This window comes from Panthera leo, chromosome B4 (genome assembly GCF_018350215.1).
Source record: "Panthera leo isolate Ple1 chromosome B4, P.leo_Ple1_pat1.1, whole genome shotgun sequence".
Lineage (NCBI taxonomy): Eukaryota > Metazoa > Chordata > Mammalia > Carnivora > Felidae > Panthera > Panthera leo.
Window position 1 is genome coordinate 21,247,783 of NC_056685.1, and position 25,936 is coordinate 21,273,718.

The window sequence follows — 25,936 nt, forward strand, 5'->3', positions numbered from 1 at the left end:
CACAGCCCTCCCCGGCGCAGCGCGGGCGCCCGCCAGAGCCGAGCGGCCGCGGACACTCCAGGGAGGCCGGGGGGCGGGCGGCGGGCGGGCAGCGCTCACCGCCTCTGGCGCACCAGCCCGGAGGGAGGGGGCTTGCCTCTCGAGCCAGAACTGCAACGTCAAACATCCCGGGAGCCACCTCAGCCGTCCCCCGCCCCGGGCCCGCGGCGGCACGGAGCATGGACGCGGTGCTGCTAGAGCACTTCCCCGGGGGCCTGGACGCCTTCCCGTCTCCTTACTTTGACGAGGAGGACTTCTTCACCGACCAGTCCTCTCGGGACCCGCTGGAGGACGGCGATGAGCTGCTGGCGGACGAGCAGGCGGAGGTGGAGTTCCTCAGCCACCAGCTGCACGAGTACTGCTACCGCGACGGGGCGTGCCTGCTGCTGCAGCCCGCGCCCTCGGCGGCCCCGCACGCGCTCGCCCCGCCGCCCTCGGGGGGCCCCGGCGAGCCGGAGGACGGCGGCGGCGGCTACTGCTGCGACGCAGGGGCGCCCCCCGGCGGCTTCCCCTACTCGCCCGGCTCGCCGCCCGCGTGCCTGGCCTACCCGTGCGCGGGGGCGGCCGTGCTGTCCCCCGAGGCCCGGCTGCGCGGCCTGAGCGGGGCGGCGGCGGCGGCGGCGGCGGCGCGGCGGCGGCGGCGGGTGCGCTCCGAGGCCGAGCTGCAGCAGCTGCGGCAGGCGGCCAACGTGCGGGAGCGGCGGCGCATGCAGTCCATCAACGACGCCTTCGAGGGGCTGCGCTCGCACATCCCCACGCTGCCCTACGAGAAGCGCCTCTCCAAGGTGGACACGCTGCGCCTGGCCATCGGCTACATCAACTTCCTCAGCGAGCTGGTGCAGGCCGACCTGCCGCTGCGCGGCGGCGGCGCGGGCGGCGGCGGGGGGCCGGGCGGCGGCGGGCGCCTGGGCGGGGACAGCCCGGGCAGCCAGACCCAGAAAGTCATCATCTGCCATCGGGGCACCCGTAAGTGCGTCCGCAGCCCAGCTCGGGGAGACGGGGACGGGCACGGGAAGGTCCCGGAGGGGCTGGGTGAACGGACCCACCGGCCGAGCGACGGACAGTTAGAGGGTCCGTCGGCACCGGCGACCTTGAGCACGAGTCGGCGTTCGGCAGGGTCCTTCTGCCACTTGACCGCGGCTGGGAGGGCGTGCGTCTCCGGCAGATTTGCAGCTCCAGGGATTCCGGGGAGTGGGCGCTGGGGGGCTCGAGGGGTGGAGGAAGCGGGGTCGTTGTAATAAAACCTAAGACCCGCCCGTTCGGCCGAGGCGCCCAGGACGGGATCCTAAAGGACCAGAGAGGGCATCGCTGGGAATACAGTTGGACGTTCATGGTCTGTTTTCTCTTCTCACCTCCTCAGGGTCCCCCTCCCCCAGCGACCCGGATTATGGCCTCCCTCCCCTGGCAGGACACTCCCTCTCATGGACTGATGAAAAGCAACTCAAAGAACAAAATATTATCCGAACAGCCAAAGTGTGGACCCCAGAGGACCCCAGAAAACTCACCAACAAATCTCCCTTCAACAACATAGAAAACGAACCGCCTTTTGAGTTTGTGTCCTGAGAAGCCCCAGACCCGCCTGAGGATCTGATTCTGTCTCTGTGCATATTGTACATGTAAATATCAATAATGTAATTTAAGAATCACATTTTTCTAAAGGCAATCAACTGTTATTTATCTATTTATTATCCTGTCGAGTTAATGAAATAGACGATCTCTTTTTAAGTATATAATTTATATAATTTATCCTGATTTTCTAAAAATATGCAATAGCCTGTGATTTCCCCCCCAGCACCTTTGGCAGAACTCTGCGTTGTTGGAAGAACTCTGGCCGGACAACTTCATGCTAATTTATTGCCAGATATGGTTTATTTCTAAGCGATGTTAATAAATGCTGTTTACACTTTTTTCTAAAACTTACTTGTCATTAGACATTAGACATGAGGGGGGTAGCTTTTTAAAAAGAAGAATGAACTTTGTAAAAGATAACTGAACCAGCCATGCAAAATGTAGCTTTCTAGCAAGAAACCACCTTTCAGTTAGATTTAGCTGACAGTGGGTAAGAGGGTTAGGCCCCACCTCTCTGAGAGGGCCCCTTATCTGCATCCCTTGCCCTAAATAGTAACTTTGGCTATAATATTTATCCTACCCTCCAAACACCCTATGAGGCAAATGGTCATGGCGTATTTATTATTCCCATTTCTCAGAGGGGAAAGCGAGGGCTCAGAGACGATGTTTGACTCACCCAAGGTCACCTTGCCCTGTCTCACCGTAGTGCTTGAAGCGAGCGAGTTGGGTCCGGTGGGAACAAAAAGCTAGTTTCTGGGCTGGCTGAGGGAGGGGGTCATGGTGCTTCCGCGGGCTGGGGAGGAAGAGGTGCTCGTGAGCTCCCCGGTGACCCATCCCTCCTGTAGTTACAGGATCAGGTATGTGGACCCGAGTACTCCTCTCAAGGGAGACGGGGTAGACCAGGACGCTGACGCCGGGAGACCCCCTGGGATGCCTCCCAACACAATCCAGGGTCTTTTAGGTAAGGCGAGGAGACGGGCCGCTCCTCCGCCACTTCCGCAAAAGTTACTTTTGAAACTGACTTCGTCTCGTCTCCAAGAGAATGATCTCGTCTTCCTTGGCAAGCAGCCTGGGGAGAAGGCGAGCCTCGCGAGGAGGGAGCAGGGCCGCCCCCTAGCGAAGGGGAGAGGCGCGAGGGCGCGCGGCCCGGGTCGCTCCCCCGGAAAGCCCTGGAAACCCGGGCTGTGGCTGGTCTCCTGAGAGGCAGCCCCGCACCTTCTAGGCTCTCGGGGCGCCCTCCGCTCTGGGCCCGAGGCCCCGCGCTCGCGGCGGGCGCGCGCCTTCCAGCTGAGCCGTCCCCGCGCCGCGCAGGCCTGGCCTAGGCGAGGGGCCCCTCCGCCTCCCGGCAGCGGCTTGGTCAGCCAAGGTACAGCGTCGAATCTCCCCCGGTACCCACGGCCCTGCCGCAGGACAATATGTCGGCAGCATGCTAATTGCTTTAACCTAGTTTCAGACCCACCGAGGGGTTCCTCGCGCGCCGCGGGTGCCATGGACCTCGTCCAAGTGCAATTAAAGCGAGGCCGCGAGCCCGACCCCGAAGCGCGGCCCGGCCAGACACGCGGAGATTCTGGGTCGCGGAGCTCCCAGGAGGCCCTTGGTCATGGACCTTCACACCCCTTTCAGGCTACGCAGCTTCTCCCGGCCCTCCCCCTAAAAGATGGAGATTTCACACTGGAGACAGAATTTGGGAACGAGAGAAAATAATTCGATTTTGTCCTGTAATCGAGCCCCATTAAACACGAAAGTTGCTTTGGCACAAATGCTTCTATCAGGCATGTAATCTCATTACACTCATTAGAAAGTCAAATGTTAGGCAGACTTCAACTCAATTATAAGTTATCTAAGTACTGTACCGCATTCTTCGTCAGTGTAGACAGACCTGCGTTTCAATTGGGTTGGGTAGTGTGGCACTCGCAGTTAAAACACTACAATCATTGTGATGTGGCACCTTTTATTTTGCGTGCCACTTTTTTTTGTGGGATTCAATGCTTCAACACATCCTTTAGTGCGGTGCAGATGAAGCGGAAAAGCCGGGCTGAGCATGTAAAACACCAGGGTCTCTATCTTGTCACTCTTCTGTCCTGACTTGGCAAGTCCCTTTAAACACAACCTTCAAAGAGACTGACAGCTTCTTTTTATTTACTCATAATCCATTCATGCTAGTGTAGCAATTCTTAAAAAAAAAAAACACACAACGGCGGCAGTAAAAGCAGAACAAAGGTATCATTTCAGAGGCTCCTTTGGCGTCAGAGAGGCCCGTGCTGCACTTGGTAGGGCAGGCTGGAGGGCCTCTGGCCTGGGGCAGCTCTGGCCAGTACATACAGCCTGGCACTGGAAGGACCAGTGGGCAGTCTGAGCGATGGGTATTCAGCGGTCCTTCTAAGTCCACACGTTTCTTCCAACTTAAAAAAAAAAAAAAAAAAAAAAAGTTCCGTATGAAAATAATGGAGTAAGCCAAACCCTTGGGTGGCCAAGGACACTCTTTGCTCAGCCTTGCTCTTCTGAACACCCCTAGGCCCCAGGTTGAATCCCAGCCTGGGACCCCCAGGGGAAAGGGTTTCCAGTCCTCACTGGCGGCCTTAGTCCATTTAGCATAATAAAGAGGCTGCAAACCCAGAACCCAGTACGTTTCCTGATCTCTACTGGCGGGCTGGCTAAATCTTTCTCCAGTGGTCGAGACTGCCCTGCTAGGGACTGTGGGAGGAGAGAGGACTGGAGAGGGTTTCGAGAAGACTTCTGAGAAGAGAGTTGGGGTGAGGTACCCTCCCTTCCCCCCAACACTTTGCCCCCTACCGCCAAATACAAATCCTCAATCCCACCCATTCAGCCGGTCTCCATCCCAGGTTGGCCTTTGTGTCAGAGTGCCAATGGCTCTACTCAGTAAAAGCCCCTTCTCATCCCTCCCTCACCCCTACATTTCCGGTGGGCATGAGGGTTGGAGACCTCTCATCATAGCCTTCAAAGATATTACACCTCATGAAAAGAGGCCTTTCTGGTTCCCAAGGCTGGAAACCTGAGGCTCCCTGCTTCTTCCCTTTGTTTTTCATCAGAAAATTCCAGGTTCTGAAGGGAGGCGGGGTGGGGTGGTTCCTGAGGGGAGGAGGGGGGAGGCAAGAGGAGGAGAGGGGAGCCACTTCCCCAACCCCAGCTGGGTGGCCTCTGGGATGGAGCCCCCTTGTGGAGCGTCTTCCTTCCGGTGGCGGAGACACCAGGGATTAATTGAAAGCCCTCATGAAAAGTTGAATTCGGGAACCTGTAGGTCCCGTAGGACAGAAAAGGTAGGGGGAGAGACAGCAAGACTCCCACCCCGGGGTGGGAACGGAGCGCACAAAGAGCCTTGTTGGAACTCCTGTGAAATCGGCTGTGGCGGATTCCCAGGACTGCTCCTCAGCCAGCAGTGGGATTAACGCCCCTCCGGTGGAGAGGGCGTGAAGCCTCTTAAATCCATAAACTCATCCCATTTCCATTAATGGGCCTTTGCGGTGGCACCGAGTACCAGCTGCGAGGGTGAACAAACACCAGTTGAGCACTCCCTGGCGAACCTCTCTGGGAAGAGCCCTCGCCCTCCCTCTTTCCCTCGCCCTCCCTTCCACTGCCATTCCAAAGCCTTCTGCAAGCCTGTGGGAATGGTCCTAAATAATTCCACAACCAATTGCGTTTTTGAGATCTGGAACCACTGGGAGGAAGCGATTCCCACGACGGGATGTGGGGTCTGGCCAACAGGTGTTCGGATTTGGCCCAGGGAGATGGGGAAACCCAGGGAGGGAGACTGAGCTGCCAGAAAGCAGGCTGCTGAGGGCCTCCCGGGCTTTACAGGCCGTGGAAGCCGCAGACAATCGAAATGATATCTTTATTGCTAGGTTCATGTCCTGGGCTATAACATATCAATCCCTGTCGTGGTTCTCTAGGATGCACCTGGTAGTTCAAACTTGTTCTTTTTTGTGCTTCTGGGTCCTGGGCTGCAGCTGCCTAAAAGAAGCAAAGAGAGAGGCCCTTACAATGTCTCCAAGACGTGTTGGCATGGTTTGCCTGTCTTTAATGTACCATTAACTATTGTCTTCACACAATATGGGAACTGTAAAGCATGACATGTGTTATAATAAAACACATTTTCAATGATACACTTGGACTTGAGGCTGGGGTGCTGCAAACAAACAGGCCCAAATCTTGTTTTGTCTCCCTTGCTAAGCCTACTGGCAATTAAACTTAAGACCACTGTTTCCCCCCCTCCTGATCAGCCAATTAAATTTTATGTCTCCTAATTTTTCACATAGAAAAAAGTCTCCGTGCTGGCCCCTAAAGACATTGATTTTCTTGCTATCACCTGGCGCTCAGACCTTAGTTCCATTTATCAAGAAGGGAAACGTCAGGCGTTGCATAAAGTGACTCTGTTACCATAAGGCTCTCACCATCCTGGCCTATTGTTTTCCCTTGTTAATAACTCATTACCAGGATTTAACAAATCAACCATTACATATGTTTTGTGTCTCCATATTTTGATCCGTACGATTAAGCAGATGTTACGATTGAAAATTGAAAAGTCCAAGGCTACTCTAGTCTGAAAGAAAGAGGGCAGCCTCAAACAACGAGCTAACAATGAGATTCAGAAGATCTTCAGAAAAACATTTACCACCAATAAACAGACTCCAACCTGCTCCATTTCAACCATTGTGTGCTTTGGGGGAATAATTAAGTTTAATAGGAATAGGTCTGGAGGGTTTTCAATGCCAAGACCACAGGTGCGGGGTGGCATGATGAATGATTTGCCTGATTTTTGCCAAGCTCAAGGGCTCTTCTCTTGGACTTTCAAGCAGATAGAAAATATTGTCATTTCTTTTAATTCACAGCATTACTTTCAAGCCGAACAAAGGCAGGGGCCGGGGGGAGGCGGGGGAAGGGCTGGGCTGTAATGAAGCGCCTCGGAGGCGGAGGTGCAGCGGCGGAGGCGGAGGCGGCGGCGGAGCGCGCTGCTGCGTTTGTGCGCAAGTGACTCTCCTGTGCCACACACAAAAGGCCTCCTTCTCCCCACCTTCTGCCGCCTTTCAGCCGTCGGGCCCCCGCCGAGCCGGCTCCCGGAACTCCGGGGGGCTCCCGGCCGCCTCCCCAGGGCGGCCCGGCCTTTGGGACGTCCGCCGCTGCCAGGGCAAACCTCGCCAAACTTTCCCCAAACGCCGCGGGCTGGGGAGGGTCCCCGGCCCGAGGCGCGCATGCGCCCCGCCCGCTGCTCCGAGTTCCCAGGGTTCCGGAGAGCCGGGGTGGAGTCGGACGAGTATCCCCGGAGGCCCGCCTAGCCCCTGCTCCCGGGGCAGTCGGGGCTCGGGTGCCGTGCGTCTTCCTTCGAGGCTGGAAGTGGCTGCCCGGCGCCGGGCTCTCCGCAGTTCTGCTGTCTTTGCGCATGGAAGTCTCCAAGAGGGGCTCCGGGAAGCGGCGAGCAGAGAGGGGGGCGAACGGCCTGAAGGAGGGCAGGAGACAGGAGACAGGGCTTCTTTTGGGGAGGCCCGGGGTAACTACGCCCCCTGGCTGGGCGGAAAGCCCTCGGGCGGCCGCCTGCAGAGGGCCCCTTGGCCCGGGGCGCAGGCCGTGGCGAGCCGGTTTTGCATCTGGGCGGAGGCGCCAGCGCTTGTAGCTGCGTGGCGGGGATGCAGGTTTCTAGCCCACCCCTACTTTGGCCACCCCCCCGGGGACCTAAACCTGCCTCTCGGGAGGGTCCCGGCCCTTGGCTTATCTCCGCGGCTTCACGCCAACCCCCTCCCTGGGGCTTCGGCACCTGTTCCAAACAACCTGTTGCGCGGACTTGGCTTTGGAAAGGCGCCGGCTTTCCGCTTGGCGGTGGCGGGCTCCCCCGAGGCCCCGGGGCGCCAGGAAAAGAGTTTAGGGTTCCCTGCTAGTGAGAGGCAAACGCTCCCCCACCTCCTGTGGCACGCAGTGTGTTTCACCTCCGACTGTGTCCCGAGTCCCCAAGGTGTCCTGGGCACTCCTGCACTTTGCCCACCCTGGGGACGTCTTACGTAGCTCTTTGTAATTTGGGAGGAAGGACTAGACAAAGATCGGGATTAGAGGCTCACCACGGGCTCATTAAATCCTCTCCTTTCTCCTCACCCCCACCCCCTCAAACCTTGCAGCCAGATAGGAATCTTGAGTCCCCCACCCCCGCCTTCAAGTGCTCCTGGAGAAAACTAGTTACTTTTGCACTACTGCCTCAGAGGAACTGGGGTTCTCACTCTAGAGGCGAATTTTTCTGAATTCTTTCTAATTTTTACGATTTCTTTTCAGCGGTTGCACAGGATCCCCTTCAGCCCCTTTCTTGTTTGGACCACTGAGCGTCCCTCAGACAGCTAGGGATCCAGCTTTAGAGTGCAAGCCTTTGAAGTTGGGTTCCGGCGATAAAGGCTAGCTAAGAGATGCTTCTGGAAGGAGTTTTATTATGAGATCCAGTTGGGCAGGCGCTGTGAAATGGATGACAACAGTGAGTTGGCATTTGGAGTTTCAAAAAGGCATGTGGGCTCACACGGGGGCAACTTAGAAAAAAACATGTATGTCCTGACACGCTGAATACAAATGAAAATTGTAAAAGGGCCAGTTCTAAATGAGGGCTGCCTGGCTATAACCCCTCACCTAACACTGGTACATAAAATTAAATATTAGGGTTCGGAAATCAGCATGTTGGCAATAGCAAATGTGTGATGGCTCTAAGCCCTTATTTGGAAGTTTTTCCATACTTTTGAAAACATACTTGACGCCTCATTTCTTTGATGACTGCTCAATAGACACCAGGAGCCGCTGGCTGAGCTGCCCCCTCCCCAGCTCTCCTCTTGCTGGCAGCGCTTTCATCCAGGGCTTGAATTGTGTTGTCAAAGTTTAGTAGACGAGGGAGGAGGGGGCATGAGAACGGGGGAGGGGGGGTGTCTTGAAAAGTCTTGGAAATCGGTATATTTTGCAGGTGTAGAATGTGCCTAATAACCATGGCTAGTGCGCGCTCCCCAATGGCGAGGGTATGACAGGGACAGCTGGCTCAGTTTTCAGTGTGAAAACACCCCCTCGGTGGACCAAACACAACGACACTGACCTTTCTGCGGGGGGAACCAAGATGTGCCTTTGACTGAATTAGCCATAAAGACGTCGTGCTATGACTTTTGTTCCCCACGAAAGCAAAGAAATATTGCGTTTAATATGAGAGGTACTGTTCACAGCTTTTCCGTGCCCCTTAAGAAATATTACAGTGCTGATTTACTGGCCCTTTTCTACCAAGTTGGCCCCAAGGCCGGGGGGTGGAGGGGTGGGGATGGGGTGGCAAGGACAGAGGCGGCGGTCGAGGCAGCGCACTAAATTGCCTGTTGCCTGTTTCCAAAGTTCTCTCTTTGCAGCAGCAAATTTATCAATCTTTTCATCTGACAATACTTAGAAATATATCATTGTCATCCAGAGTTGTTTGATAGATGATCTCTAGGCACACCAGCCTTTTCCAAGGTCAAGTTGAAGATTCTTGTTTGCTGTTTAACCGGGTTGTTTAAAAACTCAGAACAATGCCTGCCTGTTAAAATTTCCACTTGTTCTCATGGGGCGTTCGAGAGCAAGTTTTCCTATTGACCCGTGCGAGGACATTTCATCCTCTCGGGCTTCTGAATTCAGCAACCAGGGCTTGGCAATGCCATCCACAGGAAGAGAAATGAGATTTAACCTTAGCACATGCAGCCGCCAAAGAGACGAAGCCATCTCTCACATCTCCTCAAAGTGTGTACTAATTTTTCTCTGCGTGTCGCGGGCTGGTTAGAGCCACACACATCTCATTCACATTCTGCTGTTATTCTAGCGGGAAGCTGCGAATACACTCCCCTAAAGTAGACGTGCAAAAAAAAAAACAAAAAAAAAAAAAAACCAAAAAAAACCTGTGGCCACTCTTGCCTTTGTGAACACACAACCTGTTGCTCTAAGGACGCTTTAAAATAAAGTCAGCCTCTAAATCGTCGTGTTTTATGGACATATTTATTTATGTTTTTAATGGAAACACAGGCTTCACAGTTTCTTCTATATCTGCGATGATTGATTTTTTTTTATTCAGCCAACTTTTATTTACCTTGCAAAAATGTTCTGGACCAATGTGATAAATTACAGATATGCAAATTTCTTTGAATGGTGTTGTAAGTGTGTCTAGCTGGGGCTGAATAACTCCTTGCAAGTCAGTCTGTGCGCACTCAGGACCCCAGGGAGCTGATCAAAGCACCCATTCTCTTTCATCCCCGGTATTCTCCTCCAAACTATTTCGATACAATATGTTTCCATGATGCACTTAATGTGCTAGGGACATAGAACTCATTACAACCTAGCGAGTTCTGCCGACCTCTTTGTTCTGAGGCAGAAAGTCAAAGAAAAAAGGAACAGCGTTGCCAGTTGCCAGCTTTCTGAAATGCTAAAGCATGCGTCATTTTTCACCAGGTCTCGTCTTGATATCCTCAAAAGACAAACTATGAAACCGGCCTCAGCCCTTTCTGGCATTAATTACACTGCTGTCCAGCCGATCTGTTTTTCCTATTATATGCATTTCTCAGCAGGGATTTTTTTTTTTTTTTTTTGCAAGACTAACGCAGCTGCGAGTTAAACTATGAATGCATTTTTATCACTATGGAAAAAATAAGGGAAAAGACTGCAAAACACACAACTTTTTAAAGGCTTCTGGTAGATAACAGATTAGGACAGAACTTGGGAGGTTTTTGCAATTTAGGTAAACCTGAAATTGACTAAGAGCCTCCTGCGTTTCCAACGCGCCCTCAGTGTTCTGTGGAGAGCCTCCCTGTGCCATTTGAAATTCTGCTTTGGTCCTCAGATAAATCTTGAAGGTGAAACCCTTTCAAGGTTTCTGTTAAAATTCTGAAATGAAACCGTCTGTACTGAACCCAGCCCAGCCTAGGAGGCTGCTTCCAAGGAATTTCTGCCCAGGATAGTAGTACAGGGAATATAAATTCTATTTCATTTCCTCCGTTTCTTGTAGGGTTGATTGGTTGGTGGAAATGGCTGGCAGCCAGTTCTGGGAAAGATTCCAGACCTGACTCCGATTAACCCTCTCTGGTGAAACTCTGCTGGAAACCAACTCACCAGCAATTGCCATTAATCTACTTACTAATTAAGCCAATTCATTTCTAAAGGAGAAAAATTCCTTTCTTTAGCCAAACTGATGGGAGGAAATTTGAAAGAAGCGCCAAACTGTGTAACTGTAATTCAGCCAAGGACTGCTAAAACAAGGTGTTGATATATAGCAGCAGATTTAAAACAAGTTTCTAGGGCAACACTCCTTTGGAGACGGTGGCATATAGTGCATAGTAGATGAAGCTCGAATAATGCTCCCCGGCGCTATGCCACCCCATGTACTTGCGTTGAAAATAACACGTCTCTCTCCAATTAAATCTTGTGCCTTTTACGCACAAATAAATCGCCTCTCCAGCTTCCTTTACAGCAGAGTAGATCAGCTTTATGTGACAGCTACTACAAATATAGTTCTTGAGACTTAATACATAGCTTTAGAAACGTGTAATTCAGAGTCTGCATTTCTGAAACTGGGCTACAGACAGGGCCCCACTTGCAGTTAGGGGAATGGAAAGGACCAAGCTGAACATTACGCACAGAAGAAAGCAAACTGGACTTTCCGTAAATGATACCTGACATGCTGCAGAGAGACATGTGAATCTTGGCCTTGATACTTACCAGGAGGCAAAATTCCAATGAGTTTCCCACTTACGAAAGATTTGTTTTTGACTTTTAAGATAGGGCAGGCAGCCCAGTGCCCATGTAAGAGAAGAATGGGTCTCCCTAGAGGAAATTTAAAATCCCCTTGGACCAGGCGTTAAGGTTCGCCTTCACGGGGATTCATCGGCAAGCGAGGAGGCAGCAAATCAGTTTGACGTGGTGTTACAGAGAGACCGGATGGATAAGCGAGGGAGTGAAAGCTTAGTGCCTCAAACTTTTTTTAATTGAAGTCCGTTCCTCCCCACCCTAAGGTTTTGGGGCATCTTGCTGAGCCCAGGAAGCGCCCCCAGTGGCTTTGGCAGCCCCTCGAAGTCCCTGCGTCCCTCTCACCCAGCATGAGCGAGCACCTGCCTTTGAGGGTTTGGAAAGGTGCGCACAGCCGGGCGGACGCGTTCTCTTCGTTTCAAGGGCAGGCCTCGAGTTAGTCTACATCATCGGGGAGACGGAACAGCTTTGTTAGAAATGCCTTGGAGGGAGTATCCCTTGGCCAGGGAGGCAGGCCTTACGCCAGGATGGAGAGGGTCCTCTCTGTGGTCCCCCTCTGCGCAGCCCAGGGCCCTGCCCCTCACTCAGTAGCGTCCACATCATTCACTGGGCTCTTCTGGAGTATCGATGGCTTCTCCAAAGACTCTTCTTCCAGGGTTCCAGACACCCTCCCTAAAAACACGGGAAAAGAGACATACGTGCATTTTGTTTTACTTGCTATATATAAACCACTTCCCGCTCCTCACGCAGAGCTCTTTGCCTCAGTTTCAGTGGGTCCTCCCTGTCTGGCCCCAGTTGGGAGCCCCTTCAAATAACCTGGAAGGGAAGTAGGACGGGTGGGCAGTGGGGGAGGTCGGGCAGTCAGATCCTCCTTGGCCTTCAGAATAGCTTGTCAGACAAGTTTTTTTTTTTTTTTTTCTGTTTTTTGAGACAGTTTTCCTGCTGCTCCATACTATAGAAATGGTCTTAGGAGCCTGTGACCAAGGCCAGTAAATGACCTTCTGCTGAGGGTCACCTTCCTAGAATTAGGAGCAGTTGTAAGAGAATTTAAAAAGGCAGAGGTTGTCTCGTGTTTGGGTCCAAGGATCCAACGAAGATTTAAACTTCCATTTGCATTTTCAGTCTTTCCTCCATATGAAATAGAAAATTATGAATGAGAAGGAAACAAAACCAGTTGGCAGGGGTTCTGAAGTTGGGGACTGGGGAGGTTCCTCCCCCCCCCCCCCCCCCCCACTCAGGCTAGGCTCTCTGCTCTGTAGGGAGGGACATTTACCTGGTGTGTAAATTGTGAGGAAAGCGTTGGGGGTCTGAGACAGGAAAGCCACAACATGGGATGTGATGTTCCAGCTTTGAAGGGGAACAAAGGCCCTGAGCTAATCCCAGTGAAAGCCAGGAGCGTGGACAAGGCAACAAAGAATTGCAGCCTGCGGTCACCGGTAGGTGTCAATGTGGACACTTACAGCCGGGGCAGTGGGAGAGGGGAACACAGAGACAGGCTGTCATTCCAAGGCTTAACATGAACAAAGATAAAAACGTGACAACCTCGCCTTTCAATGGTGGGGAGGTTCAAAGTGGATTGCTAGGGAGTCTATCTGGGTCAAGTCTTTTCTGAAGCAGGCCCTTTCTTTTTCTACTCAAGTATCAGCCAGGGAAGTTCTGAGGCCCTTTTCCCAAGATCACTTTTCTTCCTAAAGGAAGAATTCTTCAAAATAGCACCCAGTTCCACCCACTTGCCTGGGCAAAGAGATGGGCATCGTAGAAAAGGTGCTGATTCCTAGACATCGTATAAAAGGTGCTGTTTTCTGCAACCCAGAGACCCAGGTGGCTGCATTAAGCCTTTGTGAACTTGAACAGCCTACCTTCACGTTTCGGTTGACATTCGCGTATTTAATGAAAATAAAGAACATTTCCTTTTATGAAGCGGTGCATACATGTAGATGAATCTGGGGGGTACCGTAATTTAGAAAGTATTCCTCTCACAAAGAAATTTACATAGCATGCTGTTGAAGGAGTAACGGAAACCTGGCAGAGTTAGTATGCCCATGATTTCGGACTCACTATTACAAATCAGCAGACAAGGCATTTGCCAACAAATGGATCTCCTCTGTAATCTGGGAAAGATCATTGGGAGTCTTCCGCTAATGCAACCGATTAGCAGACTATCTTGGAGAGTTAATAAATGGAAACGACAACAAATTATGTTTATCCTAAGAACTCAGAAACGTCTTCTCTAAATTCTGCTATCAAAACCAAAACACAAGTTTAAAAATCATAATGTGATAAAATTCTGATTTTCTGTAGCTGAAATAAGTCTCCTAAATAATAATAAAAAAAGGATGTAAATATCCTTAAAAGACTAATGACATTTCACAGGTAATGCAATTTAGAAAGAAACACTTCCATGTTTTCTTTTCCAACAATGTGCATTTTTGTAAACTGCTATAAATTGCAATTCAAAAGCACTGATCTCGCCATCCCCAATCATTTTTTATACTGATCAAATGAATGCAGATACTCCCATTTGGGAGGGGCGACATGACATTTCACTTGGCAGTTCTAAACAGGTCACAGACCTTTCACAGACCCTAAGGCAGTGGGAGGGAGCTCTTTGCTAAACCGTGTAACCAAATCAAACCAATGGTTACCCCTTTTCAAAACCATTGGAATGGTTTGCACAATGCTATTCACATAGCAGCACAGAAACTGAAAGGATGGTCATCCAATGGAAATTTCTTTCCTTTTGTTTAAACTTGCAGAGCTCAAAAAAGTAATACTTTGAAGGAAAACAATTACACTTACCGTGATAAAAATCACAGGCAATAAACATGCATGGTTACTGGCAGAACGCGGCATAGCTGTGGTCACGCATCGGGATGTATATACGTGCACATGTATGTATGTATACGTATGTCTATTTATTGGAGATGTTGCTTTGTTTGAAACGTTAGGCACAAAGACACAACATGGCTGCCCTGGAGATGACCCATTGCTTTCAAGTTGCTTGAACACATCAGAATTTCCATTGTTAAGGTTGATTAATTGAAACTGATAAGTTACCATGAATAAAGATTGTTTTTCTGTTTAATGTGGTGGGCCTGATTTGGTAAATGCCTCATTCATGTAGCTTTGCGGTGCAGCATATGGGCAAGAGTCATTCAGTATCACAAACATATACAATTTATTATGCTTGTATGGGCACGACCAAAAGGCCTTTTTATTTTAAGGACAAAGTGGCAATGAAAAATTTTACTTAAAGAGTCACCAGTAACGTGAAGCGCGATTTTGTCATTTGTACCTCGAGCTTCTATCTTTGCGTTTGTAGGAGTTGTTTTTAAAGTATAATATTTAAATAGAAGAAGAAGGAGATGCATATATCCGAATTATATGGTGACAGCCATTGGGAATACAACAGCATTTATCCTGAATTTAGCCGGCGTATGAAGAGCAAGCAGTTTATTACTTTATTATCTGATGCTACCTGTATACCATACTGTTGGAAAAGTTACCATAAATGTTGCACCGAGATGCCACCAATAATAGCTTGCACTGCCCAGTTTACGACAAAATGCAAAGGAGGCTGGTAAATAATATGTCAACTTCCTGATGTCTTTTTAAAATGTTAATTAGTAAAATCAGAGGATGAAATTGAAAAATAATTTAGGGACCGTCACCCGAGAAAACAGTGCATTTATTAAATTTTCCCCAAATTTAATTACTGTTCTTGAAAGCTGGAGTCACTTTTTAAAGTGTTAACCCACTCAAGACTGCCGGGAGTGTTTACTGATCAAGGTAAGGTTTCTAATGTTTCCATAAGGATGTTGTACGGAAACTTTTTTTTTTTTTTTTTTCCTTTTTCGTTTAGGCTGCTCATGTAGTCACCAGCAGAGTACTAACGAAAAAATATGAAAGGCATGCAAATGAACTAAGGGAATGACTGCATCAAACCATCAAAGAGATAGTTACCATATTCAGCTTTTAATGTCTTATCAAATAAATTCTCTGGTCATTCATGTCCATGAAAGAGTTCAAGTTCACCCAACATTTCTCAATTAGATTAGATGGGTAATCTCAGTTCAGCTCTTCTGGAGAGTAATAAACCACATTGGTCACAGTTGACCACTGCTAGTATGTGTTTCATAAAGGACTGGATGTCCATTGGAAAGCTAATCAGTGCACCGTCACTTGTAAAATTCCCTCCTGCATTTGGAAGTGATAATCTGTATCTAATTTTTAAAGAAAAATTTACTCTCCTTTCACTCTGCGGAGGCCAATTTCTTTTCTGGACCTGAATAGAGATCATTGGTGAAACAGTACCAAATAGCTTTGGTATGTGTATAACAAAAACCCACCTCTTTGTAGAACATAACAAATTATGCAATGTTCACAGATGCGCTTCCCATTGTGCCTTTTGTGAGAAAATGAAGGCCCAACTCTGTTCCCCACCCCCCTCTTTATGAAAGACTAGGCTGCCAATGCAATCTGTCCTAATCCTAGAGAAAAATAAATATACTTCATATGGAAGTTTTAGATCGTTATTTTTAAAGCGATTTTCATTGGGACTTCTGGTCTATGTAATTTGCACAAGTATGAATTTGAGGTTACAAACAGCTATGTATTCCTATCAACAGGCGAACAGCTTGGGGCCTCAGGATTAAACTGTGCCTTTTTCTCTCGCTCACCTCTGAAGTTTGGGTATTTAGTGGAAATGCTGTTTTCACACAATTTCATGCTTAAATTTATCGGTTACCAAGGAAATTCAGTAATTTTTCAGTGATTATTTTTGAAACAGACACACTATAAACATTTTCTATTTTGTTTCTCTATTTTGGCTTTTGATTATCCTCCCCCCACCCCAGCATTATTGGGCTATAATTGACATACAGCCCTGTGTAAGTTTCACATGTACAGCATGAGGACCTGACTTACGTATATTGTGAAATGAGTCCCACAGTAAATTTAGCTAACGGCTGTCATCGCATACAGATATTTTGAAAAAGAAGAGAAACAAAACGTTTTTCTCCTCGTGATGAGAACTTTTAAGATCTACATACATTCCCCAGTGGTTATCTCAAAACTGGAGTTTGTGTCTTTTGACCACTTTCCTCCAATTCCCCCTCCCTATTTGGGGGGAGGAGGCCATAAGTAGGTCATTCTGAGTAACGAGGTGGCAATTTCTGCAGAAATGGGGAAGTGGAGAGGCCTTCTCAGGCCCACCCCACCTCACTGCACCACCTTAAATCCCGGTATTACTGTCATTGAGTGGACTAGTCAGATGGTTAAACGTCTGACTCTTGATCCCGGCTCAGGTCATGATCTCACAGTTCGTGGGCTTGAGCCCCACATAGGGCTCTGTGCTGAGGGTGTGGAGCCTGCTTGGGATTCTGTCTCTCCTTCTCTCTGCCCCTCCCCACTTGTACACACGTGCGTGCTCTCTCTCTCTCTCAAAATAAATAAGTAAACTTTAAGAAAAAGAATACAAATTCCAAGCACTAAGAAGACCCCGCATCCTCAGAGCCTAACTTATAGTAGGTGATCATAACACCTGTCCAATGGATGAACGAATGGAGTAACAAAGAGAAGGTGAAGCCCAGTAAAGGTAAACAGAATCTGGCCTTGGTCATCAGACTGGCTTTGCCCAATGGGCCAGGAGCAAAAGGCGGTGCCACCAGAGACTTGAACGGTCCCTGTGCATTGGAGCTTGTTTTCTTTTGCTGCTTTTAAGAACCCTGAGCGCATCTGATCACAGGACTCAGTTTGCCTGCTCAGTGATAAGAAATTCAAGATCCAGTCACCCTGTCACCCCAGCAGATGGCCAGCTAACCACAGAAGACGAGTGAGTGCAGCAAGACCAGGCACAAGACCTGCCACCTAGGTGAAGGCACGTATAAAGGCACAGAAGCGTGGAATAGCATGGAATAGCAGGGAACAGTAAGTCATTTGTTACGCCTAGATTAGAGAGCCCATGTAGGGGAAAGGGAGCTCTTATGAAAGGTCTTACATGCTAAACTGAAAAACTTGATTTTATCCTGAGAGCCATCGATTTTTATTGACGGATTAAGCAGGGGCAAACAAAGTGTGTAACAGCGACCCCAAAATTAAAATCTCTAGTGACTCCAACACTTAATACTCAGAGCACCGGCAGAGTTGAGTAACCAGGAGAGACAGAGAAGGGAGCTCCGGGAAGTAGGAGGAGAATTAGAACAGGTTGGTGACTTGGAAGTCAAAAGGAGAGCATCTTAAGAATTAAGGGAGGCTCATTAGTAACACGCTGGCGTGCAGTCAAGTGAGAGAACTGGAAACCAGTTTCGCATCTGAAGGCTTCCGATGACCTAGGTAAGAGCTGTGTCTGTGAGATGTAAAGCCGGAAGGCAAGTAGAGTAACCTGGAGAAGGGGAAGGAAGGAGAGAAAGCAGGCTCTGATTGCTCTCCGGAGGGCTAACATTTAAGGTAGGAGGACCAGAGGCACTTGCATGAAGAGGAAGGGAAGGAATGAGTAAGAAAAGGAGGCATGGACATGTTTATAGCAAGAGGGCACAGGGACCTCGGTGATACCCTTTAGTCTGAGGACAAGTAGGGACTTTGTGCGTTAGCAACCTAAGTTGATAACAGTAGAAGCCTCAGTGGAATGAACTTCAGATTCAGTTTTATTACACATTTGTTGATCACTTACTGACTGCCAGGAAAGTGACAGGCAAATTTATACACAATTTATACGCAAGGCTTATCACATTTGATTCCTTAATGCTAGAATGTGTTTTGCAGCTTGGAAGAAGTAAGTTTCTAATCAATCAAGGGGAAATGTCTCCTTTATGGTGAAAATTAATGGCAGAACATGTAATGCAAAGTGGAAACATAAAGTCACTGAACTCATTTGGGACAGTGGCTGTCCATCTAGTTAATGTGGACGTCATGGAAGTTATTCAATTGCCTTAAGTATTAGCTTCCTAAGGCTGCTGGAACCAAGTAACATAAAGTGGATGGCTTAAAGATATTAATTCCCTCACATGAGTTCTGCAGGCTGAAAGTCCAAAACCGTGGTGTTGGTGAGACCATGCTCCCTCTCTGAGTCAGGAGAATCTTCCCTTCTTCTCCCTAAATTCTGGTGGCAGCCATCCTCCTCTGATGTTCTTTGGATTCCAGCTACATCACTCCATTCTCTGTTTCTGTCACCACAAGGCATTCTCCCTGTGTGTCTGTGTCAAAATTTCCCTCTTCTTAGGACACAAGTCATAATGAATTAATGACCTAATGACCTCATCTTAACTTGATTACATCCGCAAAGACCCCATTTTACAAGTAAGGTCACGTGCACAGGAATTGTGGGTGAGGGTTTCAACATCTTTTGGGAGCAGAGGACCTAGTTCAACCCATAATGCATTCTTGTCTGGAAAAGGTAAACTCATTGCCTATTTCATAGGCAGAATACCAGCAAAAATGACTTTTACTAAGATGCAACAGAGAGTTTTTAAGGGTTTCATTAGAAAACATAAAGAAATAGAAGGCATCCAAACTGATAAGCAAGAACTAAAATTCTCACTAATTACAGATGATTTGATACTATACATAGAAAACTCTAAAGACTCCACCGAAGACGCTACTAGAACTGATAAATGAATTCAGTAAAGTTTCAGGAGACAAAATCAATGTACAGACACCTGCTGCATTCCTATAACTAATAATGAAGCAGCAGAAAGCGAATTTAAGAAAACTATCCCATTTACAATTGCACCAACAATAGTAATACACCTAAGAACAAACTGAACCAGAGAAGTGAAAGACCAGTACTCCGAAAACTGTAAAACACTGATAAAAGACATTCAAGGCAACACAAAGAAATGGAAACACATTCCACCAATATGGGACCACGAAAGACCTCAAAGCAATCTTGAGAAAAAAAAACTGGAAGTATTACGATTCCAGATTTCAAGTTATATTACAAAGTGACAGTAACCAAAACAGTATGGTACTGGCATAAAAATAGACACAGATCAATGGAATAGAACAGAAAACTCAGGAAACCCACAACTATATAGTCAATTAATCTTTGACAAAGCAAGAAAGAATATTCAATGGGAAAAAAGCAGTCTCTTCAGCAAATAGTATCGGGAAAACTGGACAACCACATGCGAAAGAATGAAACCGGACCATGCTTTCTTTCATCATTCACAAAAAGAAACTCAAAATGGATTAAAGACCTAAATGTGAGACCTGAAGCCATAAAAATCCCAGAAGAGAGCACAGGCAGCAATTTCTCTGACATTGGCCATAGTGACACTTTTCTAGATATGTTTCCAGAGGCAAGGGAAACAAAAGCAAAAATAAACTATTAGGACAACATCAAAATAAGTCTCCGCCCAGCAAAAGAAATAATCAACAAAACTTAAAGGCAGACTACAGAATGGGAGAAGATATTTGCAAATGACATATCTGATAAAGGGTTAATATCCAAAATATATAAAGAACTGATACAACTCAACATCTAAAAAATAACCCAATTAAAAAATGGGCAGAAGACATGAACAGACATTTCTTCAAAGAAGACCTACGGATGGCCAACAGACGCATGAAAAGATGCTCAACATCACTGATCATCAGGGAAATACAAATCAAAACTACAATGAGATACCACCTTACACCTGTCAGAATGGCTGAAATCAACAACACAGGAAACAACAGGTCAGGCAAAGATGTGAAGAAAGGGGAACGCTCTTGCACTGTTGGTGGGAATGCAAACTGGTGCAGCCACTGTGGAAAACAGTGTGGAGGTTCCTCAAAAATTTAAAAATGGAACTACAGTAATTGCACTACTGGGTATTTACCTGCAAAATACAAAAACACTAATTCAAAGGGATACATGCACCCTTATGTTTATTGCAGCATTATTTGCAATAGTCAAACAGTCTACTGGCTGATGAATAAAGAAGATGTGATATCACATCTTCTTTATCTATTCATCTCTCTCTTTATATATATATACATACATGTATGTATATACACACACATGTATATATGTGTATACATACATGCATGCATATATTTTCATACATGTATATATACATGTATGTATTATGTGTTATATGTATTATATTATTTTATATTATATGTATTATATACATATATATACATACATACATGTATGTATGTATATATATATATACGTGTGTGTGTGTGTGTATACACACACACACAGTGGAATACTACTCAGCCATAAAAAGAATGAAATTGAAACCTTGCCATTTGCAATAACATGGATGGAGCTAGAGAGTATAAAGCTAAGTGAAATAAGTCAGTCAGAGAAAAACAAATATCATATGATTTCACTCATATGTGGAATTTTTTCTTGTCTTTTTTTAAAATGTAAGCTCCACGCCCAATGTGGGGCCTGAACTCATGACCCTGAGTTAGAGTCGCATGCTATATACCTCCTGAACCAGTCAGGCGCCCCTCATATATGGAATTTAAGAAATAAACCAGGGGCACATGAGTGGTTCAGTTGGTTAAGCATCTGAGTCTTGATTTCCACTCAGGTCATGAGCTCATGGTTGGTGAGTTCAAGCCCCACTTTGGGCTTTGTGCTGACAGCTCAGAGGCTGGAGCCTGCTTCAGTTTCTGGCTCTAAAAGGCCCCCCGCCTTTTAAGAATAAATAAACATTAAAAAATTTTAAAAAGGTATTCTTTTTAAATATATTTACAAATATAATATATATAATATATATTTATATATTTCTTTTATATTCATAAATATCTTAATGCACACTTTTGGTGTATGAGACAATGATAATTGTGGCCATAAATTTACAAGACAAAATGTTCTTAGAACAGCATAAGGTGAAGCTGAAAGGTCTTTGGTTCAGAAACACAAAGAAAACTGGTTTGAACACTTAGGACTTTTTTGGTGAGGGGAGAAGGAAGTACAATGGTTTGTAGTGAGTCTATGATCTAGTATACCCTATGCTCCATGATAAATAAAATTTCAAACGAGAGACCAGAAAGACATAATGCGCAAGATAAGATAAACATTTCTCTGGTAAAGACATGTAAAGCAATGAACCGGGTTGTTATGGATCGAATTGTGTCTCCCTGAAAGATGGTGAAGTCCTAGTACCTGTGAGTGTGAACGTAATTGGAAATAAGGTCACGTAGACGATCAAGTCAAAATGAGGTCTTCAGGGTGGGCCCTAATGCAATATGTCTGTGTCTTTATGAAAAGGAGAAATTTGGACACAGATACGGACACACCCAGAGGGGAGGCAATGTGAAGACATAGGGGAAATGCCATTGCCAAGCCGAGGAACACTCGAGGTTACCGGAAGCTCAGAGAGAGGCATGGAACAGGTTCTCCCTCGCCTCCCTCACAGCTGTCAGAGGACACGCCCCTGCTAACACCTTGATTTCAAACTTCTATCATCCAGAACTGTGAGACAATAACATTTGTGTAGTTTAAATCACCCAGTTTGCTGTACTTTGTTACAGCAGCCCTAGGAAATTGACACAGGGGCTGAAACCACAGGCCTTTGGGCTCTGGCTGCAGGATTTCATGACAGCCGGGAATAGAGCTCCTTTTTTTTTTTTTTTTTTTTAAGCTTATTCATTTATTTTGAGAGAGAGAGAGAGAGAGAGAAAACATGAGCAGGGGAGGGTAGAGAGAGAGAGAATCCCAAGCAGGTTCCACACTGTCAGTATGGAGCCCAATGTGGGCTCAAAAGCACGAACTGTGAGATCACGGCCTGAGCGGAAATCAAGAGTTAGATGCTTAACCGACTGAGCCACTCAGACGCCCCAGAGCTCCTGTATGGTCAAAAAGACTAAATGTGCTCCATGTTGGGTAAAAGAAGAAATTCACTCCTCAAAGGCAGTAGCTTGAATGAAAGGATACTGTGGGAGGAAAAAAAAACCCCAGAAAAATAGTTTCTAATCTGGGGCTATGGCTTTATAGAAAGCTCTGGGCCTAGGGAGGCTCAAAGGCAAAAACTACTTCACACAGAGGAACTGAACCAAGCCACCCGATGGCTTGGAGGCTTCAAGACCCTAATGTCACAGTGGCACAGGCAACCCCCAAACTTAGAAGAACTGGTTTTGGACTAGGAGTAAGACTAGCATAGTGGAAGCAGGCACAGAGCTGTATTCAGGTGGGGAGAGAAAGAAAGGAAAAGAAAATTAAAGAAAAGAAAAGAGAAGAGAAGAAAAGGGAAGAGAAGAGAAAAACAAAAGAAAAGAGAGAAAGACAGAGGGAGGGAGGAAGGAGGAAGGAAATGAGCCTGAAAACCAAAGTTCCAAAATAAACAAAAGAATAGAATGCTTGTAAAGACAATAGAAAGATAAGCTGTGAGAACATGAATTCACTCCAGATAAATTTTAGTTGATAACATAGTCCAACAAAAACTTTGAAATATGTGTATCACAGAAATAATTGATAGTGTCCATTAAAAAAATTATGATACAAAATAGGCCAGAACAAAATACACAAAAACATATAAATATACATAAATATATACATGAAAAGAAAAGAAATAGAGCTTGTAATTTTTTTGACATTGACCATGGCAACATTTTTCTAGATATGTCTCCTGAGGCAAGGGAAACAAAAGCAACAATAAACTATTGGGACTACTCCAAAATAAAACGCAACAGTGAAGGAAACCAACGAAAACAAAGGCAACCTACTGAATGGGAGAAGATATTTGCAAATGATACATCTGACAAGGGGTTCATATCCAAAATACATAAAGAACTTACACAATTTAATGCCACAAAACCCTAAATACTCTGATCAAAAATGGGCAGAGGACCTGAATACACATTTTTCCATAGAAGGCATATATATGGCCAACTGGCACATGAAAATATGTTCAACATCACTAATCATCAGGGAAATGCAAGTCAAAACAGCAGTGAGACACATGTGAGTGGCTAAAATCAAAATGACTAGAAATAACAAGTGTGGGTGAAGATGTGGAGAAAAAGAAACCTTGTGCACGGTTAGTGGAAATTGTTGGGAAAGCCGCTGTGGAAAACAGTATGGAGGTTCCTCAAAATATTAAAAATAGAAATACCATATGATCCAGTAATCCCACTCCTGGGTATTTACCAAAGAAAATAAAAACACTAATTCAAAAAGATATATGCACCCCTATGTTTACTGCAACATTATTTATAATAGCCAAGATATGGAAGCAACCCACGTGTCCATTGATAGGTATGGTAAGTGGGTAAGGAAGATGTTATTTATATAAATATACACATACATATTTTTAATGTTTTTATTTATTTTTTAAGAGAGAGAGAACAAGTGGGGGAGGGGCAGAGAGAGGGGGACCGAGGACCTGAAGCGGGCTCTGCACTGACAGGCCGACAACAGCGAGCCCGAGGCGGGGCTCGAGCTCACAAACTGTGAGATCGTGACCTGTGCTGAAGTCAGACGCTCAATTGACTGAGCCACCCAGGGACCCATACCATATATACACATATATATATATACCATATATTTACAAATACATATACATATATGGCATATATATAATGAATATATATGCCATATATTTACATATAGATATACACATATGGTATATATAATGAATATATATATGTATATGTTTATGTATATATATGTATATATATGGTATATATAATGAAATATCACTCGGCCATCAAAAAAGATGAGATCTTGACATTTGTGCCGACATGGATGGACCTAGAGGGCATTATGCTGAGTGAAATAAGGCAGACAGAGAAAGACAAAATGATTTCACTTACATGTGGAGTCTGAAAACCAAAATAAAGGAAAAAAATGAAATAAAAGCAGAATCAGACCTATAAATACAGAGAACAGACTGATGGCTGCCAGAGGCAAAGGAGGTGGGGAAATGGGCAGAATGGGTGAAGGGGAGTGGGGAGGTCCAGGTTTCCAGTTATGGAAAAAATAAGTCACAGAGATAGAAAGTACAGCATAGAGAATATAATTAATTCTTGTAATATATTGCAATATATTGCAATAGTGACACTTCAAAATTTGTCCTATTAAGAGAGAAACAAGAGAAGGGTGTCCCTGACTTCTCTGTTCAGCATCATAGTGACAATCCTAGCCAGTGCAATAAGAAAAAGAAAAAATAGGGGCGCCTGGGTGGCTCAGTCGGTGAAGCGTCTGAGTCTTGGTTTCTGCTCAGGTCATGATCTCAGGGTTCATGAGTTCAAGCTCCATGTAGGGCTCTGTGCTGACAGTTTGGAACCTGCTTGGGATTCGTGCTCTCTGCCCCTCTCCCTCCCCCACTCGCGCTCACTCTCTCTCTCTCTCTCTCAAAATAAATAAACATTTTAAAAAGTTAAAAATATAAAAATAAAAAAGGAAAGAAAAAATAATCGCTATATGAAGATCGGAAGACACAAGTTTTTAAAATTATAGATGTGATTGTCTAAACAGACACGCTAAGAGACTTTCAGACAAGCTATTGGAATCAACAGAGTTCAGTTTCCTCAGTTTCCAAACTTGGGGTCCCTCCAGTTGAAAGTAATACTCATATGATATCTATTGCACCCCAAGATATCATTTCAAGCCCACTTAAGGGTGTACTTGATATGCCCACAAATTTACATGAATCTATACACAATATCTTGTAACATTTTGTCATTTCTGTAACAGAACCACTCCTAAATTTAAAAATTAATCCCCACTGTCTCTGCACTAATTAAACCCTTTCTCAATACTTCGTTACCACCACAGAGGCTTATACGGTTTATAAGGCCTCATAACTAACAGGCAGGCAGCTAAGGTGTGGGATAAAATAATGTTCACGAGATCCAGGGAGGCTGCTGAATTCCAACTCGTGGTCCAACGAGTGACTAAGTGCGCACCAGAAATCGTTTTTGTCTCACGCTTTACACTTTGGAGAGCTCTACCTATCAGTTTGGGGCACAATTACGAACGTGTGTAGTGGCATTTGTTAGATGAAACATTGCCCACATATACTTAAAAGCATCACCAGACCAATTTAATACAAGACAGTTCTGATGCCAAATTAATAAAGTACTTTCAGAATATGTATTAGTCTTCACCCTCTTTTCTACTCCATTCCAACTCAAAGTTTTATGATCTTACAAATTCAAAGTAACTTGCCGGCTTACTCATTTCAAAGATTAACACTGTGTTTTCAAAGGATGGATTACCTTTCATTTTCCTTTTTCACATTTTTCAATCCCCCTCTAACCCATGGACAGAGCCTCAGGAACACAGACAACCTCTGATTTTTGTGATTAGTTCTCTAACCCAACTGGTCATCTTGACTCTTTTCTATGCTACTGAGAATTCATGGTATTTGGGAAGATGTTTTACGAGACAAACCGCTGATCGTCCAGGCTTTAACTATCATCTAATCTCCTAAATCCCAGACCTTGAGTAGAACATATCTCTAGAATATAGGTATGAAGAGCAAGCAAGATTCCTAAGGAAAGGTTGTTGAGAATCAGCCCAAATCTTAAAGGTAAGGATCACATATATAACTTGGAAATAGACAATTTGAATAATAGGTAATTGGTGACAATAGGAAAATAGTAGAGAAGTTTCGTGGCAGTGACATCATTAACATTTACAGACCCCTTAACATATTATGTT

At 46.0% G+C, this 25,936-nt stretch overlaps 2 protein-coding genes across 3 annotated transcripts in view; one reads left to right on the forward strand and one right to left on the reverse strand.

Annotated features, from left to right (window-relative positions):
• Positions 1-218: 218 nt before the first annotated feature.
• PTF1A (pancreas associated transcription factor 1a) lies at positions 219-1,743 on the forward strand. The gene is made up of 2 exons (XM_042948373.1): positions 219-1,005; positions 1,400-1,743. The coding sequence occupies exons 1-2, from the start codon at positions 219-221 to the stop codon at positions 1,600-1,602; spliced, it is 990 nt and encodes a 329-aa protein (XP_042804307.1). The 3' UTR covers positions 1,603-1,743.
• A 9,804-nt stretch (positions 1,744-11,547) lies between these two features.
• The window catches only part of CB4H10orf67 (chromosome B4 C10orf67 homolog), a 160,536-nt gene continuing 146,147 nt past the window's right edge, over positions 11,548-25,936 (reverse strand). For both annotated transcript variants that reach the window (XM_042945106.1, XM_042945107.1), the window contains one exon: positions 11,548-12,003. In XM_042945106.1, coding sequence (XP_042801040.1) covers positions 11,912-12,003 — 92 coding nt within the window. In that variant the 3' untranslated portion in view covers positions 11,548-11,911. The remainder of the gene's footprint in view (positions 12,004-25,936) is intronic.

Bases quoted from the DNA above. Each gene is read 5' to 3' on its own strand.
- PTF1A (XM_042948373.1), top strand. From the start codon at position 219: ATGGACGCGGTGCTGCTAGAGCACTTCCCCGGGGGCCTGGACGCCTTC. The intron at 1,006-1,399 runs GTAAGTGCGTCC...TCACCTCCTCAG, and splicing joins CATCTGCCATCGGGGCACCC to GGTCCCCCTCCCCCAGCGAC.